This window comes from Stegostoma tigrinum, chromosome 25 (genome assembly GCF_030684315.1).
Source record: "Stegostoma tigrinum isolate sSteTig4 chromosome 25, sSteTig4.hap1, whole genome shotgun sequence".
Taxonomy (NCBI): Eukaryota; Metazoa; Chordata; class Chondrichthyes; order Orectolobiformes; family Stegostomatidae; genus Stegostoma; species Stegostoma tigrinum.
The window spans coordinates 20,062,835-20,081,986 of record NC_081378.1 but is presented as its reverse complement, the minus strand read 5'-3'; the positions used below and the strand labels follow the sequence as shown (position 1 = coordinate 20,081,986).

Sequence of the window (19,152 nt, the reverse complement as noted above, 5' to 3'; positions counted from 1 at the left end):
AATTTATACAATTAAGAAAAAGACTGGGTTTGATAGTAACTAGTTTTAAACATTCTCCTAATGATAACACTACTCATCCAAAGTCTGAAGGGAATCTCAGCTTGCCTCTCTCAGGCTGTGCAAAATTCTGTGGGCCCGAGGAAGACAGCCAGAGATTTCCTTCACAAGCAACGATTATTTGAAGGCAACTGAATGAAATCTTCGCAGATTTTTTTCCCTTGTTTATCTAAAAGACCAACAAAAAAAATTTGCGATTCTCACTGGAACCTTGGTCAAGCTTCAGTGGGAACGACACCAAGCAACATCCCATAATATTCATGCAATATTAACCATAGCAACGTCACTCAGATTTAGCTTTGCCCTTATCCACCATTCAGTGCAGTGTAATTTTTGTAAAAAAGTCCCCCCTCCTCCCTCCCAAAAAACCCAGACCAACTGAGAGCCCCACCCACCCCCTCCTCCTCTCCCCCACCAGTAGAGCTAGCTGTCTATAAAATGTTTCAAAGCCCGTTCAATGTTCATTCGATGTCCCACTCTTGTGACTCCAAGTTCCACATAGTCATCTTTTGTCAAGGCTGGTAGGTGGGAGCCTTCTATCTCATTGTGTAAGAAGCTCTCTCTGTGTTCTGATAGGTTCAGACTGTCCAGCCAGTCCGCCACGTCGTACTTGTTCCACATCGCCATAGGTTTCTGGCAGAAGGGCTTAGGAGGGAGCAGGGAATGCATGGGGACACCAGAAGGAGATGGGGATCGGCTGCGAGCACTGGCGCTCCGCATCACAAACCGCACCTCCTTGGGCTCGTGGGGGATGTTGAGGCTGGAAGATTTGAGGATGGTCGGGGGGGTCTGCGTCGGGGTAGAGAGTGGCGAGGGTCTTGGTGAGCTGATGCCGGTTTCTGTCCTTGATTCGACACCGGGCTTCCCGGGGCTTGGGGCCCGGCGGGTGACAGGTTGCCTAGAGCCAGGACGGATGGTGAATGTCGCCCCAAAGCTCCGCTGGGATATTGTGTTCAGCTCTCCTAAACTACTGAAAAGTCTGTGGACAGAAAGGAGAAAGCAAAGAATTAGCAATTGTCATGTCCAGGTTTTCACCCCAGTGACTTAGCCTGGGCAAAGTACTGAAATGTCAGTTGCTGTCTACACCACGAAGCTGCCTTCATAGTTTCACTATCCTGCACAATGAAGGACAGAATTGCGTTTAATTTTCATATTTGACAGACAACACCTGCTGAGGACAGGCTGAATTCAAAATTCTTCCTGGAAATCTGCAATACCTCCACCCTCCAATAGCTGTTGAGGTTGGGGAATGAGTTGAAAAATGCAAAAACTGAGATTTGATAGATTTTCTTTTGTTAGGCAAAGTTATGAAGGAATATTGAACCAATGCAGACAAATGGAGTTGGGAACAGCCACACCTAAATGATTTGTGGAAGAGGCTCTTGAGGATGAAAGACCACCTCGTGTTTCGATGTTTTGGTGTTCTCTTTCCCCACTAATTTGTCTACTACCTCTCCATTCTTGAAAGTGACCTTGAGCAGAGATTTGTATGCGAAGGTAGATCATAACCAAGGACTGTCCAATCCAATGTCTAAACAATCTCAAGCAGATATCAACACAGAGTTAATCAGCAAATATTTTTGCAGCCTTTGGCATTTAGCTGAACTGCAGTGCCCTCTTCCTACCAGCCAGTACCTTCCAACATAATGCATTTTGGGTATAACATTTTTGAACTTCTGAGTGCAGTTGCAAAGCATTGGAGATTTATAACTGTAACCTTAACAACGTTTGAGTGAACATGCTGACAGAATGTCAGCAGACTTGTTTGTGAGTGCACTTCCAAATAAGTGTTATGTGGTTTGCAACAGGTCTCACTCTGACCTCTTTTAACTTTTTTTTCTTATAATTATGCACAAAATGATTTTTATGGAAGGAGGATAGCATCATGAATAGTGAGGAAATGCGGCCGTGGGATGAGTTGGCAGGGAAAGGGGAAAGTGGCGCAGAGGCTTAAGCTGTAATTACTTCACTCTAGTAACAATTGCTGAGCAGTTACTGAGTAATGAGCAATGGCATAATGCTGTGTAGGACTTGTATATGGAGGGTTCCAGAGATGCTCTCTCTTAACATTTCTCATATACAGTTCTAATTAATAAATGTTGTTGATGGTCACTGAGAAGAGTGAGGACTATCTTCCAAGAAATATCCAGAGATGATACTATTTACAGGGTTGAGTTGGGCTTTCCATGTGATCAAGGGAAAATTTAAATGAGTTTCCAGAGGAATGTGGGATTGAGAGAAATACAGAAGAGATGGAGCTTAGATCTATGAAGCTGTGTGCACTATTAGGTTAACTGACTTTTACCTGTTACTTAGGACCTATTAAAACGAAACTAGAAGAACCCAGGGGTTGGAATCTTAATATTCCTTTTATTTAGCAATTTTATTTACTTAGAAGTAGATAGGCAATGATCCAGTATTCAAGGGAAAATTCAGTAAAAAAGCTTAGACTTGATAAGTGTTCCATGACTTAACAAGAAACACCTTTTGTCATGAACCTCCTGGGTTGTTGCTGACATGCTTCCCCTGACTGGGAGACTAGAACTAGAGGTATTCTGTTAGGATAAATGGTCAGGAGTGAGATATAATAACAAAGTTTATTCACACTGAAGTTGTGAAGCTCTGGAAGGTTGTGGATACTCAGCCACTGAGCAGATTAAAGATTGAGACTGATAGATCTTTTGGACTTTAAGATGAACAAGCATTAAAAGGTGCAGTGAAGAAAATGGAATACAAGGATCAGCTATAAATTTATTAATGTTGCAGCGGGCTTAAAGAGCTGCCTGGCATACTCCTATTTTGTACGTTCTAATTGGGAAGTGCGAAGAGTTGTTTTGGAGCTGCTGAGGGAGAATAACGAGTTTTGTGACAGATATATTCTTCAGTTAGCTACGCTGAGGATTTTTACTTGGGTTAATTTATTGCTTCCTGTGGGGCTTGCTTTCTTGCTACAAAATTCTTTCCTAATCCTAACTCCCATGATCAAATCTAAAGGGCTAGCTACTTCTACAGCTGTGACCTGGATTCTTGTCCAGAATATTGAAAAGCTAAAAATGAAAAAAGTCATATTTTCTTTTATCTTAAAAGGATAGGACCTTTATTCACTGTGTTTGGAGACTTTTGCTGGTTATGTTTGGGTAGAACCTGAGGGTGAAGTTGGTCTAATGAATGATTGCTTTGTATCTGCGCTCAATGCAGATGACGGGGATGAAGAATCTGATAGAGGTGACACCAAAATTGAATTCATCAATGTTGATGCAATTTTACCCTTGGATTGGATGACAACCCTTTAAAAAAGATTGGATGGCAGATATTCATCTGGCTAAAAGAAACGGGGGTCTGGCTTGTGTGGGTGGGGGTGGGCTTGGAGACTGTGTTATGCTAACTGCTGACTCACATTTAGTAACTTGTTGATATGAGATTATTTCCTTGAAATGAACGGTAGTACATGCAGTTCCTGTACTGTGTTCAGGCTATTACAGGGTGCTCTATGCGCAATAAGATGTTTATGAAGTTTAGCAAGAAAACATAGTGTAGCAGGCTCCCAGAAACAACAAAATGACTACCAGATAATGTGTCTGTTTTTAGCGATGGTTAATTGAGGAATTAGTGTTGACTAGGACACGGGGATAGCTCCCTGCTCTTCCCTGAATTAGTGCCATGGGACCATTTAGTTCCACCTGACACAGCAAATTGTACCTCTGATTAACATCTCATTCAAAAGGCAGCATCCCCTCAGTACTGTCAGTTTAGATTTTATGGAGTGAGGCTTAAATCCATTACGTTCTGAATTAGAGGTGAAAGTGCTATCAAGTGTTATAAAGATCATAGCTAATTTGTATCTGATATTCCAAGGGCTGAATCTTATGGGTAACCTGTAGGCAGGAAAAGTGTTGACTTTACCTATAGATTAGAGTGACTGGTATTGGTCACATACCATTACCCTATCCACTCTACAATTTTGTGGATGGCCTGGGGTAACACTGGATGGCAGCCTACCCATGGCTCAATTGAGCCCTTAAGAGTACAATTAATGTCCAGTTAAGGAATTCTCCTGCCACTGCTGTGATTTTATGGGTGAAGGGAGACACCTGTGTCAAATGTGTAACCCAACAAGTTTAATTCTGAGAGATGCTGGGCAGTGAAAGGAACTTTTTTTTGTGCCCCCATGGCTGCCCTCTGACAGTTTTCCCTCTCTATCTGTATCCTTCCTTGCTGCCTGTGCAATATGCACCCTCACCTCTCTTTGTTGGGGCTTGTCCCCAGCAAATATTTGGCTTAACTGAATGTCTAGGTTCCCCCATTGGATGTCATTTCCTTGGCCCACCTGCAGTGGTCACTACTCCTACTTGGCACTGCCAGTGAGCACAGCTGATAGTCTCTAATTGGTTAGAAGCTCTGAGGTACAATGTCCTCCTGGAGATGGATGCAAATTCTGCCTCAGATTAATTAATGGGCTGACCTCTGAAAAATTAAACAGGGAGAACTGGCTGAGAGGGGAACCATTTGTCCCCTGATGTCTATGCTGAGGCTCTGGAACCCACCTTGCCATAAAATCCATGCCCATGTCTCTTAATAGTCTTCTGCAGAAAAAAACTGTTAATCTCCAACTTGGAAGGTCCAATTATCCTCATCACCCATAGTCTTTTGAGGGAGTGAGTTCCAGATTCTACAAAACTTTTGTTTAAATAACTGGAAGCAGTTCTAAGAAGGTACACTCAAATCACCTGTGATGAAGTGATTATTTTCAGGAAAGGTTAAGCAGGTTGGGCATGTATCCATTGGAGTTTAGGAGACTGAGAGATAATATTATGAAGCATATAAGATCCTGTGGGGACTTGGGGTTCGTGCAGAGTGATTGTTTCACCTTGTGTGACACACTAGAACTAGGAGCAGTGTATAAATAATGGCTGTCATTTAAGACAGATGAGGAGAGTTTATTTTCCTTTTGGAGGGTAATGAATCTTTGGAATTCTCTTCCACAGTGAATGGTGGAGTCACAGTCCCTTTTTTTTAAGGTAGATGTAGATAAATTACTGACTAAGAAGGCAGTCAAAGGTCATTGGGATAAGTGGGAATATGGAACAGAGGACATAATCAGTTCAGTCATGTCCTTATTGGCCTGGAGGGGCCAGATGTCTGTTTCCAGATCCTAATTCATATTCGTGTCACTTTTTGATTCTAGTTCTACTATCCCTTTGTTCTGGATGCTCCCAACCAGAGCACATAATTTTCAGTGCACCTTATTGAATCCTTTTAACATTTTAAGGACCCTGATTGGATCAGGTCTCAGAACATGAGGGGATGCAAACCAAGTTTATTCTTTTTTTGTTATTTATTCACAGGATGTGGGAGTTGCTAGCTAGGTCAACATTTATTGCCCATTCCTGAATGCTCTGAGGATAATTAAGGCTCAACCACATTGCTATGGGTTTGAAGTCACATGCAGGGTGGACCAGATAAGAACAGGTTTTCTTCCCTGAAGGGTATTAGTTAACCAGATGGGGTTTTCCCCTGACAAGGGCTAATAGTTTCATGGTCATTATTAGACCCTTAACTACAGATTTTTTTTATTGAATTCACATTCCATATTTGATATGGCAGAATTTAAACCTGGATCCCCAGATAATCACCTTGATCACTGGATTAATAGGTCTGGTGATAATACCACTTGGCCAACGCCACCGCCGCCACCTCTTATTTAAGTTGGACAGAGAGGAGAACTAAAATGAATCAGTAGAAAACAAATACAGGTAGACCAGACATTCTTTATAGAGAATTGTTGACTTCCAAAGTGAGTGCAGACTTTTTGCAGTTTAGAAAGAATGTTGGAAGTGCTTCTTCAAGTACTTCTTCTTTCGAGATGTTCAAGAGAGGTGAATTAGCTGCCATAGCAATTCTATGCACCCTGGTATACTTATACTTCACTTCAACATCTCAAGACTTTGAAAAGTTATTTTCCACTAACCTTTTCTTTAACTGGCCTTTTTTGTGCCTACCTCAGACATCTTTGAGATCAGGGATGAGGTCCAACGGTGAAGGGGGTCTGAATGCAATATGAGTGATGTGTCTTAGGATGGGTTTGAGAGCAACTGAAAGGCTTGTGCCTTCAAAGGGTTTGAATGCTGCGATAGAAGAAGAAATGGCTAAGTGCAGATGTCTGAGAGTGGAGGAAATGGAGTGTAGGGAGATTATGAATTTAGCAGAAACCCCTGTGCAGGGTGGGGGCTTTGCCCAGGGAATATGATTAATTGAGGTGGAGTTGAGGGGGGGGGGGGGGTGCGGGGCGGGGGTGGTTGCTTCAGGGTTTTCTTTGGTGAAGCCTCTGTTTGAGGATGATGACATGAGAGGACAGTAGTTTGTGGAGGACTTGAGTGTACAGTTCTATCATGTAAAAATGAAACCAAGATAGATTGAGGGAATTAGTACCTTGAAGCTTGGCTTAGTATACTTTAGTTATCTTTCCCACACTCCATTCAGTTTTCCATTTAACAAAAATAGCATACCCACTCAAAGATAACAAGGTGTAGGGCTGGATGAACACAGCAGGCCAAGCAGCATGAGGAGCAGGAAAGCTGACGTTTCGGGCCTAGACCCTTCTTCAGAAATATCTGAAGAAGGGTCTAGGCTTGAAACGTCAGTTTTCCTGCACCTCTGATGCTGCTTGGCCTGCTGTGTTCATCCAACTCTACACCTTGTTACTTCAGATTCTCCAGCAGCTGCAGTTCCAACTATCTCTCCTATACCCACTCAAAGGAAAGGTTTAATGTTTCTTTGTGGTTTTCCTGACAAGGCAAAGTACGAGGACGTCACAAGGCAGCTTTGTTGGGGGTGGGGGAGCTCTTGCCTTACCAGGGGGTGCGCTGACTTGTTAATTCTATTGCATTTTCCCCAGTGATCACTTTCAAGGTCAGAAAATGCACAAGCTTCAAATCAAGGGCACAGCACTTGGTGCCAACCTGTGATTCTGCCTCATCTCATTATTCATCCTCTTCCACTTCAAGCCTTCACGTTATTTGTAAATTCACTGAACACCACCAGTGCTCAGTGCATTCTACAATATAGAGCAGATGTATAATTCCCATAATACACCCACCATCAGATAATTCAAACTCAGCACTCAACATTACCTGGAGCAGCACTAAATAATACAAATTTCATTTCCCTTTCAATGAGATAGTAGCAGAGGGGGCTCCAAATCGTCCCTCTTCCATTTCGTTTGTTCAGTTATTTGTTTTGTTGCACTGGTTCGATAATCATGCATAAAACACAAATAAGTTTTGAAGTGGTAGTTTGCATTTTAGCTCATCAAAGTTTTGATATTGATTAAAATTAAAGTCACTTAACATAAGATTGCATGTGACAAGATGTTTGGCTGCACTACATCATCTTTGAAATATTGATAGATATCTTTAATATGTTGGGAAAATTATCTGAGCACACGTAGGGGCTGGGAGAGAAGCTGTTGTCTTTCCCACCGTCACATCATGTCAGAAATTGTAGACACTGACTTGTACTCAGAAAGAGAACCTCAAATCAAAGTAAAAGTAGTTACACGCAGTAATATTGAAGTATTGGACATGAGATAATTGGCAAGCATTACTTTGTTTAAAGCTAGGAAGAGAAACTTTTGGCAGAGACCTAACTGTCTCTAGGTTACAGGCAGATAAGGATACATGGACAGAGCGAGTTAATGACTCAGAATGCCAGTGATGCTTTCACCACACAAACAAAGAATTACATAACGGGTTTGGCCTCCGACAAGCCACATCGAATCGCTGGGTTTGGTAAACAAATTGGAGGTTTCATTTTTCTTATTTTGTTGCACCTGTTACCTGCTGTGAAGATTTGACATGTATAACATTTGATTTTTGAATCTTCATCGTCACCAAAATGAAGAAGTGCTAGAGACTGGAAGGCAGATACTGCTTGAGTTAGACACAAAGTCCAACTACACTGTCTCCTAAACAGTACTAAGGCAGGTGCAGCACAGGCTACGATACAGAATAAAGTTCCTTTTACATTATCCCATCAAACATTCTTAGGTCAGCAAATGCATGGGCTTGAACAGAATAAAGCTTCCTGTGTTGATGAATCCAAACTTGATTGAAGGCAGAGCCAAACTGTCAGTTAATTTAAAAACTGTCTGGGGCTGTGCAAGGAGACTTGTAACCCATCAAACTGCACTGCTTTGTAAATTATGCCTGAGAGTCCAGGGAACACTGTGCTGGGCCATTTAAGACCCAGCCCATGAATGCAGGGGCACTGTACTGGCCAATTCAAAGTATAGATCTGTGAGTCAGTAGAATGTATGCTGGGGCCCTTGATAACCAGGTCTGTTCTGTGAACATGTGCAAGTGATTGATGGATTGTTATCAGTACTGGGCTGGGGTTCCAAGCACTGAAATGTAAAATTTGTTCTTAAATACTTTGTTCACTTTTCTACTGGTGATTTAAGAGGAGAGTGGGACCGGCGGCTGACTGACTTGGTGGAGGACAGCCCGTGGAAGGTTAGAAAAAGTTCAACTTAAAATGTGAAAAATAATATAAAATCCATCCACAGACACACACACACACACACAGACAGACACAGACACACACAGACACACACACACAGAGTACAGTCCAACACTTCACCATGGACAGCTTTTACAATCTACAGCACAGCAGAATTAAAACAGTCCAAACAAAGCAAAACCCAACGGGGAATGGGATGTGGTGAATGGTTGGTTGTGAGCACTTACACAATTTGCTCACCCTCCTGAGGCTCGAGGTGATTCTAGACAGAGCACCACAACGCATGCACAGTGAGCGGAAAAAAAAGAGGCAATGAGAGAGAAATGTTAGCATCAATCCATGAATATGACCAGACATTACCACTACAAACACTAAACACTTCCCTAAGTAGACTTGCTTCATGTCCCTTCAGAGTCTGAGGCCCACTCATCCCCCCCCACTCCTGCACTTTCTCCGATGATACGACACAATAACTACTAGCATCAGAGAGTAGCCTGTGACAGAACTGCTATTGCCTCAAGATATGAAGGTGATTTGAAACAGCCGGCATGTGAAGGATTTGAGAATGTTATCTCACTATGTGCAGTGCCAGGTTTGACAAGAGTGTACCTGGTTGGGGAGTGTGGGGAAGACTTTAGAATCCAGATCATGACAAAAGGCACTGAAACATTCTGCACAGCAGAACTCCACCACAAACAAAGAAAGAAGACTAGAATGTGAAGTTTTCATTGAAGGAACCCGATTGAAGTGTTGTTACATAGATCACTGGATACTACAACATTGTGGTATGTTATAACGAGTGGAAGACTCAGTTGTTTTGTTCTCCATGAACTAGATTCCAGAAGTTTCGAATACATTAGATGATCAGTCAGTAAACTGGATTGTAGAACTCAGTGTTATCACTGAGTAAAGATCTGTCTCTGAAAATGAATGAAGAAAATGGCTCAAGTACTGTAAAGGAAATGCAGAAACTGCAGTGATTCACATGAGGTGGCCGTTACAAAAAAAACATGATAAGGCTGTCAGGAAAAAAAGAAATGGGATCCTGAGTTTTATGTATGGATGCATAGATAGAAAGATGAGTTGGCTTATTTGGATAGTTCTTTCAGCATGGTGGGCCGTATAGTTTTCTGTGCAATACGATTTTAATGAACTGACAGAGTTAACAGAGAAATTTAAAAAAGAACACAAACCAAAATATGCAGACATTGGCAATTTGAAATAAAAACAAATGTTGGAAATTCTCAGCTGGTCTGGCAGTTTCAGAAATGGGGAAAAGTCATTCACTTAAACTATGAACTCTGTGCACGGATCATGCCAGAGTTGTTGAGTATTTCCATCATTTCTGTCTTTATTTGAGCTAAGACAGAAATTGCCTGGGGTATCGTACCCAAGAACATTCTGTTCCTTCATGTGTGTGAATCTTTTGTGTCGACAACGTGCTCACAATATCTTCTTTTGCATCAGTTGAATATTTGCATTCCAAGCTATAGGGTGATTATAAGCTTTACAGCTCTACCAACTTAGAAACTACAATGGACCACGAATTCATATAATGTGTAACTGCAGGCTACAGTCTGAGCTATTTCTTGAAAATGAACTTGGGAAGTGAGGTATTATTGTAGAAATGGAACTTGATGGACCAGATCAAATACTTCAGTTCGAGGGAAAGACTTCTACCAGTTTCAAAATTTTATTGTAATGGAATGTATCAATTTTTGATCCAGTCTTCAAGCTCACTTTTGTCCTGCCAACTGCACTAATCAAGACTTTTTCAAGGCTATTTTGTCCTAATATGTTGGGTGTGAGGTAGGAATGTGTAGGATACATTCATGCGTAGGGTACATTAATGTGCAGGTCTGAGTGTATTGGGTATAGCAGTCATACACAGAACACCACGTTCCCATGTTGCACAATACATTTTGGGAGAAAATAAGTTGATATCTGAAGGGACTTTGAAACAAGTCTAATCTGATCTTAAAATTCCCTGTTGTAAAATGAGGCAAACATTAGCAGCCAAAATCCTTAAACAGCCAAAGCCATGGTATGTTCTCAGTGAATGGTGTATCCCATACAGGGAGATCCATGCTAACCATATCACACACAAATGCAACAGTTACACATTATCAAGGAAATAAGGATCCAGGTAAGGATGTGCATTTTTTAAATGTTAGTTCATAATTCAAAACATATTCCTTTTCAAAAGCCCACATTTATAGTAATGTCCTATTGTCAGTACCATGCGTGTGAGATTGGCGGCATTAGCTTACGTATTACTCCAAGGTTTTCTGAATATATCCCATCCCACAACCCTAGATTAGGACAGAGACGAGTCTACATCATTGGTACCTTACGACATTGGGATCAGTTGTAGATCAGTCTGACCCTCGATAGACCTATTGTTCCACATGATTTTCAGCCCATATCAGTTACTGACTGTTCTGGAATTTAGTGCCCTGGTTAATTTTGAGTGATTGGCTCTGAGTTGCAACACAGTCATTCACAAACTGGCCTGGCTTGGGATATTAACTGTTCCAGGACTCAACACTGCTTCAGGTTTTAACCAGTTGTGGGTTATTGACCATGCTGTGACTGAGTCCCATTCACGATCCTGCTTGGTTTTGGAAAATTGACTGCATGGGGACTTGGTGCTGCTCCTTTTTCACTGCAATCCAGTGTAGGAACTAAGGTGAAAGTGTGTCTGTAAAATGATTGTTGGGGGGAACTACATTAAAATCATCATTCCATTCCATCAATGGTTTTATTGTCTCTACTTTAGAATAGGGCACAGCAGCTAGATTCACACAAGGAACTCGGTGTGTTGCAGAAATCCAAGCTGCAGGCCTGTCAGTCATTACTCATTTGTAACTCTCCTGAAATTGCTGAAACCGAGAAATTGGGTGGGATTGGAGGTCTTAAAAAGTCAGAAACATTGGGTTCTGTTAGCTCAATTTTTTTCAATCAATAAACAATACAGGATGCTTCATTGATTGAGTTGGGCTCCCTGTCCTCAATTGTCTTACTCTGTATTTAATGACAACATCTCCCATGCCAGTTAGGGCTTGTATTTCCAAGCTCTCTTTCAATTTTTAGGAGTTCAGTATTGAACTCAAATTTCTTTTCCTCCAACTCCGCAATTTCCAGCAGCCCAACAGATGCTGCCCTGTAGATGCTTCTCATCTCTTCACTCCCCCTGTTCTGGTATCTTGGGTATTCCTGATTTTAATTACAACACAATGGGTACTGGTGCCTACAGTCTCTTAGGCCCTAAGTTCTGGATTCTCACCCTAAACTTCTCGTTCTCTCTAGCTCTCCTTCTATCTTGAACACTCGTTAATACCTAACTCTGTGATCCATTTGTCATAATATTCTCTTAAGTGGATTGGTTTGAAACTTAGTTTGATAATGCTTCTGTGAAGTACTTGGATATTTTATTATGTTGAAGGTACTGCATAGATGCAGATGTTTTTGTTGTTATTTATCAAACTAATTAAATATCCTCACTATATTGATATGCAGACTCATCATAGAAGCTTTTTCTCTGCACTGTTCTACTTCGTGACATTTTTGTACCTTAAATCTGTGCAAATTTTGAACATTTTTTTCTCTGTAGTCTTTAGCTTTTAAAGTCAACATTGAAATCAACTAAATACTTGTATAGTCACCATCGTCCCAGAGGACAATGGGTTGCCTCTCATTAGAGAGAAATGACTGGTGGTGAGTTTAACCTGAGGGTCACCATTCTTAGGCAAGAGGTAAGGTTTAGTATGAGAGTTCTTCATGGTAACCTCAGCTGTTACAGAAATTGAACCCGTGTTGTCGGCATCACTCTGTACTGTAAATCTGCTGTTAGCTGCCTTACACTATCTAATCTGCTATTTATCAAGGTTTCTCAATTTTTTTCAGATGAGATGGAGTGCTGTTTCCAATGGTTACTAAGTGTCTCCCTTCCCATTCTAAGCACTGCAGTCATTGAGCAAGTTCACTCCCAATTGTGTGAGAGTGCTGACTGCCATGGGTCAGATCAGTTGGTTTGCAGCAAGTATCAATGCAGTCAGTATCCTTAAATCAATTTAATGCTTGATGAGAGACTTTGAATGGTTTCTGATTCATGTGCACCTCCAAGTTTAGATCTGTCACTTAGTCTTATATAAAGAATTACATTCATCATGTAGAAAATTAGGGCAAATATTAAATAACATTTACTTTATATTCAAAAGATCGTAGATTGAAGCCCTGCTCGAGAATCCACATCATCTGGACCAAAGTTCCAGGTTAGTTCTGAATGAATTGTCAGAGTTATATCCTTCAAATGAGTTGTTAAACCTATGGTTGTATTTGCCTGTTCTGACAGGTATTTGTGACATATAGGGAAGATGGTGCAGTTGGTACTTTGAAATTGAAATAAGCTGAAAAGCCTAGTATAAATAGACTAAACATGAAAATTTGGTATCTGTTGAGTCACCCTCCTTGCTGTGTTATGACGTGAATGATTATACTTATCACATCCTCCATTTGTGATGGTCATGGTGTATTACAATTAGCTTGGAGAGTAAACCTGTAGCAGCATGCACTTTTACATGCATATTGTTTTTTTGGACAGAGAGAGTAGAGGCTTAAACATTCTTCCCTTCACATGGCAGATCAGAGATCTCTCTTGCTGTTACTCCAGCCAGTGTGTGTAATGGAAAGATTTGCAGGTTTGACTTTCTTTGGACATCAAGTTCTGCTGCGGGTCCTGAATTCGGAACTTCTGACAAAAATAAGATGTTCATTAAACTAGCATTGAGCTTCACTGGACGCGAGCTCAATGAACAGCATCTTATCTTTTCAAGTTGCATGCTGCAGCCTTCTGGACTTGGGGTTGAGTTAGGTAACTTTAGATCATAATCTTTGCGTCCATCTTCTTCTGTGCATTTACTCTTCCTTTTTTATTATGCTGGACCAGTTTTGTATTGTTTCTTTCTTTGTCCCTTCATGTTGCATTCAGGTAGATTTAATTCAGCCTCATTTGGATGCAGCCTTAAGTTTCTTTTCTGTATCCATTGCCACTCTCTTTGACTACTGCATCATGAAATCTTTTGTTATTTAATTTCCCCAGATTCTATTCCTAGGGAATAGACATTCTCCCTAATTCTTTCTGCCCTTTGTCACTTTCACAGGCTTAAAATTCTTACAACTCCATCTTTCTTAAGTTCTGATGAAAGGTCATTCACCTTAAACTTTAACTCTGTTTCTCTTCACAGTCACTGCCTGACATTCTGTGGTTTTCTAGCACTCTTGTTCTTCAGTCACAAATAGTGTACTGCATACAGTTCTGGTTGCTCCATTACAAGGATTGACAATTACTATTTTAGACAGGTACAGTAGATACAGATTAAGGATTTTGGTCTAGTATCAGAAAAGGATTAATGATAATTTCATAAAATCAGGCTGGTGATTGACTTGGAAGAGAACTTGCAGGTGGTGGTGTTCCCATGTATCCGCTGTCCTTGTCCTTCTCGATGGTAATGATTGTGGGTTTGTAAGGTGCTATCTAAGGAGCCTTGGGGAATTTCTACAGTGTATATTTTATACAGTACATGTTGCTGTTACAATGCATTGTTGGTGGAAGGAGTGAATGAGGACATGTCGGTTCAGTGGGCTGATTTCTCCTGGACGGTGTTAGGCTTCTTGAATGTTGTTGGAATTGCACTCGTTCAGGCAAGTAGGCAGTATTCCATCACATTCCTGACTCGTGTCTTTTACATGGTGGAAGGACTAGGAAATCAAGAGATGAGTCACTCACCACAGAATACCAAGCTATGATTAGCTCTCATAGCCAGAATATACTGCTATTCTAATATAATGTAGTTTATGCAGATCATATCTCAAAACCATACTGTAGATGGAAAGGTGCTACTTCTTAGTGTTGTTTCTTGCTGTCCATTAATTCACCTGCATTTCAATGATAGGTCATTAGCAGGCTTTGAGGAGTCAGGAGGAGAGTTTCTCACTGCAGGATTCCTAGCCTCCGACCTGTTCCTGTAGCCTCACTATTTATATGGTTAGTCCATTCATTTTCTGCTCATAGTAACCCCCAGGATGTTGAAAATGAGGAATTCAACGATGGCAATGCTATTGAAAGTCAACTGTTGGTTGTTAGAGTCTCTCTTATTGATTATGGTCATTGCCTGGCATTTGTGTGGCGCAAATGTTCTTTGCTACCTGTCAGCACACGACTGGACATTTTCCAGTTCTTATTACATTTGGACATAGACTGCTCTGGTAGCTGAGCAGTCACACGTTTTGCTGAGCATTGTGCATTGAATAACCCCACTCTGAGCTTATAATTGAAGGAAGATCATTGATGAAGGGCCTAGGATACTGCCCTGAGGAATTCTTTCAGAAATGGCCTGGAGTTGAGATGACTAATGTCCAACAAACGGAACCATCTTCCTGTGTACTGGGTATGACTCTAATCAACAGACAGTCTTCATCCCGAATCCTTGATGCAATGTTTGGTTAAATGTGGCTTTAATATCAAGGACAGTCACTGTAACCTCCCCTCTGGTGTTTAGCTCTTTTTTTCTTTGTTTGAACTAACGCCATAATGAGGTCAAAAGCTAACAGACTCTGGTGAAACCCAAACTGAGCATCAAGGACCACATTGCTGCTAAACAGGTTCTGCTTTATAGAACTGTTGATGACACTTTCTATCATTTTACTGACGACTGAGTAAAATCATTGGTTGTTATTTGCCCAGGTTGGTTTTGTCCCACTTTTTGTATACAAGACACAGGCAGTTTTCTACTTTTTTGGGTAGATGCCAGTGTTGTAGCTCTACTGGAACAGTTTGGCATGGGGAATGCCAAGTTCTGGAGCACAAGTCTTCAGTGTTACAGCCAGAATATTATCAGGACACATAGCCTTTGTAGCATCTAGTGTCTTCAGCCTTTCCTTGATATTAGGTGGAGTGAATCAAATTGCCTGAAGAGTGGCATCTGTGGTTCTGGGACCTCCTGAGAAGGCCAAATTTGATCATCTATTTTGCGGTTCTGGTTGAAGATTGCAGCAATTGTTTCAGCCTTGTCATTTGGTCTAATGTGTTGTGCTCCCCAATCACTAAGGATGGGTATGTTTGAAAAGACTTCTCCTCCGGTGACAATTATTTAATTGCCCACCGTCATTCACATCTGGATATGGAGGACCATAGAGTTTAAAGCTGATCTGTTGGCTGTGGAATGTCTTACTCTTATCTTTCATTTGCTGTTTATGCTGTTTGGCATACAAGTTGCCCTGCGTTGTAGCTTCACCAGGTTGCTTCCTCATTTTTAAGCATGTCTGATGCTGCTCGTGATATGTCCTCTACCCTCTTTATTGAACTATGCTATTCAGCTGCTACTCTGGAACTGAGCCTGTCGCTTCTTTTTCTACTTATTCTCCCTTATTAAAAATTCATTTCTCTTTATCCTTCCTAGATTCCTCTCTTGTATCTTCATGTGTCTTTTCTCCTCTACCCTCTCAGATGGCCCTCCCAATCCTAATCCAAATCCTTCATGATTCCACAAAAGTTCTTCTAATTTCCATTGTACCAGGCTTGACTCTGACTTAGATAAACCTACAGCGTCCATCAGGGACTCACTCGGCATCCACTGAAAAACTCATCTTGGGACTTGCCACTACTTATTATAGGTAAAAACCACAATTGTTGCATTCTACTTTCTTGTGAACATACTAGCCAGCAGCCCACTGGGGGCTATTCTTCACAATCTCCTCTTGTAAAACTCCATATATTGACTTGTAGACCTTTGCCAGCAGATCAGTTGTCATATATCTGCAACTACATCTAGGATGTTCTTTCATTTATAAGTAAGGCTCTTATTTACTACAGTGATTGCACTGCTTGTGGGGCATGAAATCTTATATAAATGAATCATAAAATTATACAAGTAATTTACAGTACTTTCACCCACAAACAGTCATTCGGCTTAATTCTGTCTTCCAGTTACTAGCCCATAGACTTGTAGGTTGCAGAACGACAAGTTTAAAAAAAAAGTTATGGATGTTTGTGTCTCTCCCGCTGTTTGTAGTAGAGAGTTCTGGATTGCTACCAACATCCAGGTGAACAAAAATCTTGAATTCCCTCTAAATGTCATAACATTTCCTTAAATCTACGACCCCTTGTTGAGGCAAAGAGCCTTTGTATTCCTTCTCATAACTTTTTGTTCTTTATTTATTTCTCTCCTTAATCTTCTCTGTTCCAAAGAAAAATCCCACCCTATCCAATCTTTCCTCACAACTAAAATTCTTCCATACAAAACACATTAGGGTAAAACTTCCCTGTTCTCCAGATGTGTGTTAACAAGTGTTTTCTACAGTTCAAGCATATTCCCTCAGCTCTTGATTCCATGCCTTACGTGATAAAGGCAAGTATTTAGCATGCCTTCTTGACTACACTCCACCCGCCTTCAGACATCTGTTGACATGCTTTCCAAGGTTCCTGCTTTCCTCTGTACTTCTCAGCATGCTCCCATTAATTGCAAATTCCCTTGCCTTATTGGCCTTCTTTATAAGTGTTACTTCACACTTCTCTAGACTGAATTCCATTTGCCACTGTTCCCCTCCAGATTAGTTGATAATATTTTCATGTAGTTTACATCATTCCTCTTCATTATAATCTTTAATACCATTTGCAAACCTCTCGATCATACCACCACTTAAGTTTAAATTGTTGATCTATGACATAACAAACAAGTGATCTGGTACTAAGCCCTAAGGAATCCCAGTGGAGACAACTCTCAGTCATAAAATCTCCCATTGACTTTACGTTTTAAATCTGCCTCTGAACCAATTTTAGATCTAACTTGCCACTTTATCTGAATCCCACGACTAGTCAGCCATATGGAACCTTATCAAAAATCTTCCTAAAATCTGTGTCAACAATATTAAATGTTAGACTAAATTTATCAACACTCCTGGGTAACTCCTCAAAACTTCAATCATGTTAGTCAGACGTAACAAATTAATGCTGTCTTTAATTAATCTTTCTAAATGAAGATTTGTTTTTCCAGTTTTATTCCTACCACAGACAATTGACTGACTTGTAAATAGTTGGTCTATCACTTTCTCCCTTTTTAAGTAATGTTAGTTGCCCTCAAGTATCCTGGTGCCACACTTGTAGCCAAAGCTAACTAGAAAATAAAAGCAAAATACTGTGGTTGCTGAAAATCTGAAACAAACACAAAGTATCCTGGAGAAATGCCACGGCTCTGACAGCATCTGTGGAGAGAGAAACAGAGTTAATATTTTGAGTCTGATATGACTCTTCTTTAGAATTGAAACTGAAACCTTTCATTTCTGAGGAAGGGTGATACAAGGCTTGAAATATTAACTCTGTTTCTCTCTCCATAGATGTTGTGAAACGTGACTAAAAGATAATAGTCACAACCTCTGCTCTAGCTTCTTTTTCTTCATTTAACAGCCTTCATGATGTTTCATCTGGGCCTGGGAATTCATAAAATTTCAAAGCTGTTAAACCCATTAATACTTCCTGCCTTACTATATCAATTTTAGCTGATATTTCATGCTGCTCATTGCTGATTAAAATATCTGTATTGTCCATCTCTTTTCTGGAACTAGATGTAAAATACCCATTAAGAATGTGGAGCTTGTGACAGAGTATGAAATTATGAAGAAAGGAGTTTCATGGAAAGATGTGGTGCAGTGCAGTTCTTCTTTCTTTTTCTAATTTTGTCAGTCTCCAGGACAGCAGCAGATCAAAAGATACAAGAGAGGAGGCAAAAGAGTTAACAGGGGTTTTGCTCAAGAAACCCCAAGCTGCATTTGAAAAAAAATGTCAAGCAGAAGGGTAAAAGCTCACTCGATCTTGATTTTCAGTATGAGTACACACATTGAAAGCGGGGCCACACAATCCTTGTGACCTTTTTAAGCAGGAGAACTAGGCAAATGGTTAAGTTTACAGGTGGTTTATTGGAAGTATTATGGTTGATTAATTAACTAGCAGAAAAAAAATTAAATAAGACACAAAGATGGCAGGGTAGGCTATGTGTTGTCACTGCAGCATGTGGGAGCTCCTGGATGCCACTGTGATCCAGGGCAAACAGGTACAGTAAGTGTTTGCGGCTTGAAGAGCTTAGACTCAGAATTTGAGCTGGAAGCTGAGCTACAAACACTTAGATGCTTTAGGGAGGGCAGAAGTTACCTGGGTACTTTATTCAGGAGACAGTCACACCTGTTAGGATATATATTCTGATATGGTCAGTTTCAGTGACTGAAGAGTGTGATTGTAAGTGAGGTAGTAAAGGAACCCAAAAGGTGAACACTGAAGAGGCCTCATCCTTTTCAATTTTCCAGAAGGTCTGAGGTTCTTTCAACATTTACGAAAGCAGAAACTGTGGAACATTTTCTCTGGGCTGGAGAGGAATTTTCAGTGGGAGCGGGAGAGTCTATTGGTTGTCGTTCAGATGGGACTGAATCTGTGAAATTCTTTCATGCAGAGGTGGGATTATTAAGTATATTCAGGGTGAAATTGTGTTTTTTAAATCAGTGTCAAGGATTGTGGGGAAAGGGAGGAAA

General features: G+C 40.7%; 1 protein-coding gene across 1 annotated transcript in view; it reads right to left on the bottom strand.

Annotated features, from left to right (window-relative positions):
• Nucleotides 1-480: 480 nt before the first annotated feature.
• The window catches only part of shank3a (SH3 and multiple ankyrin repeat domains 3a), a 730,589-nt gene continuing 711,917 nt past the window's right edge, over nt 481-19,152 (bottom strand). The window contains exon 24 of the mRNA XM_059654527.1: nt 481-1,036. Within this exon, the coding sequence (XP_059510510.1) occupies nt 481-1,036 (556 nt within the window). The remainder of the gene's footprint in view (nt 1,037-19,152) is intronic.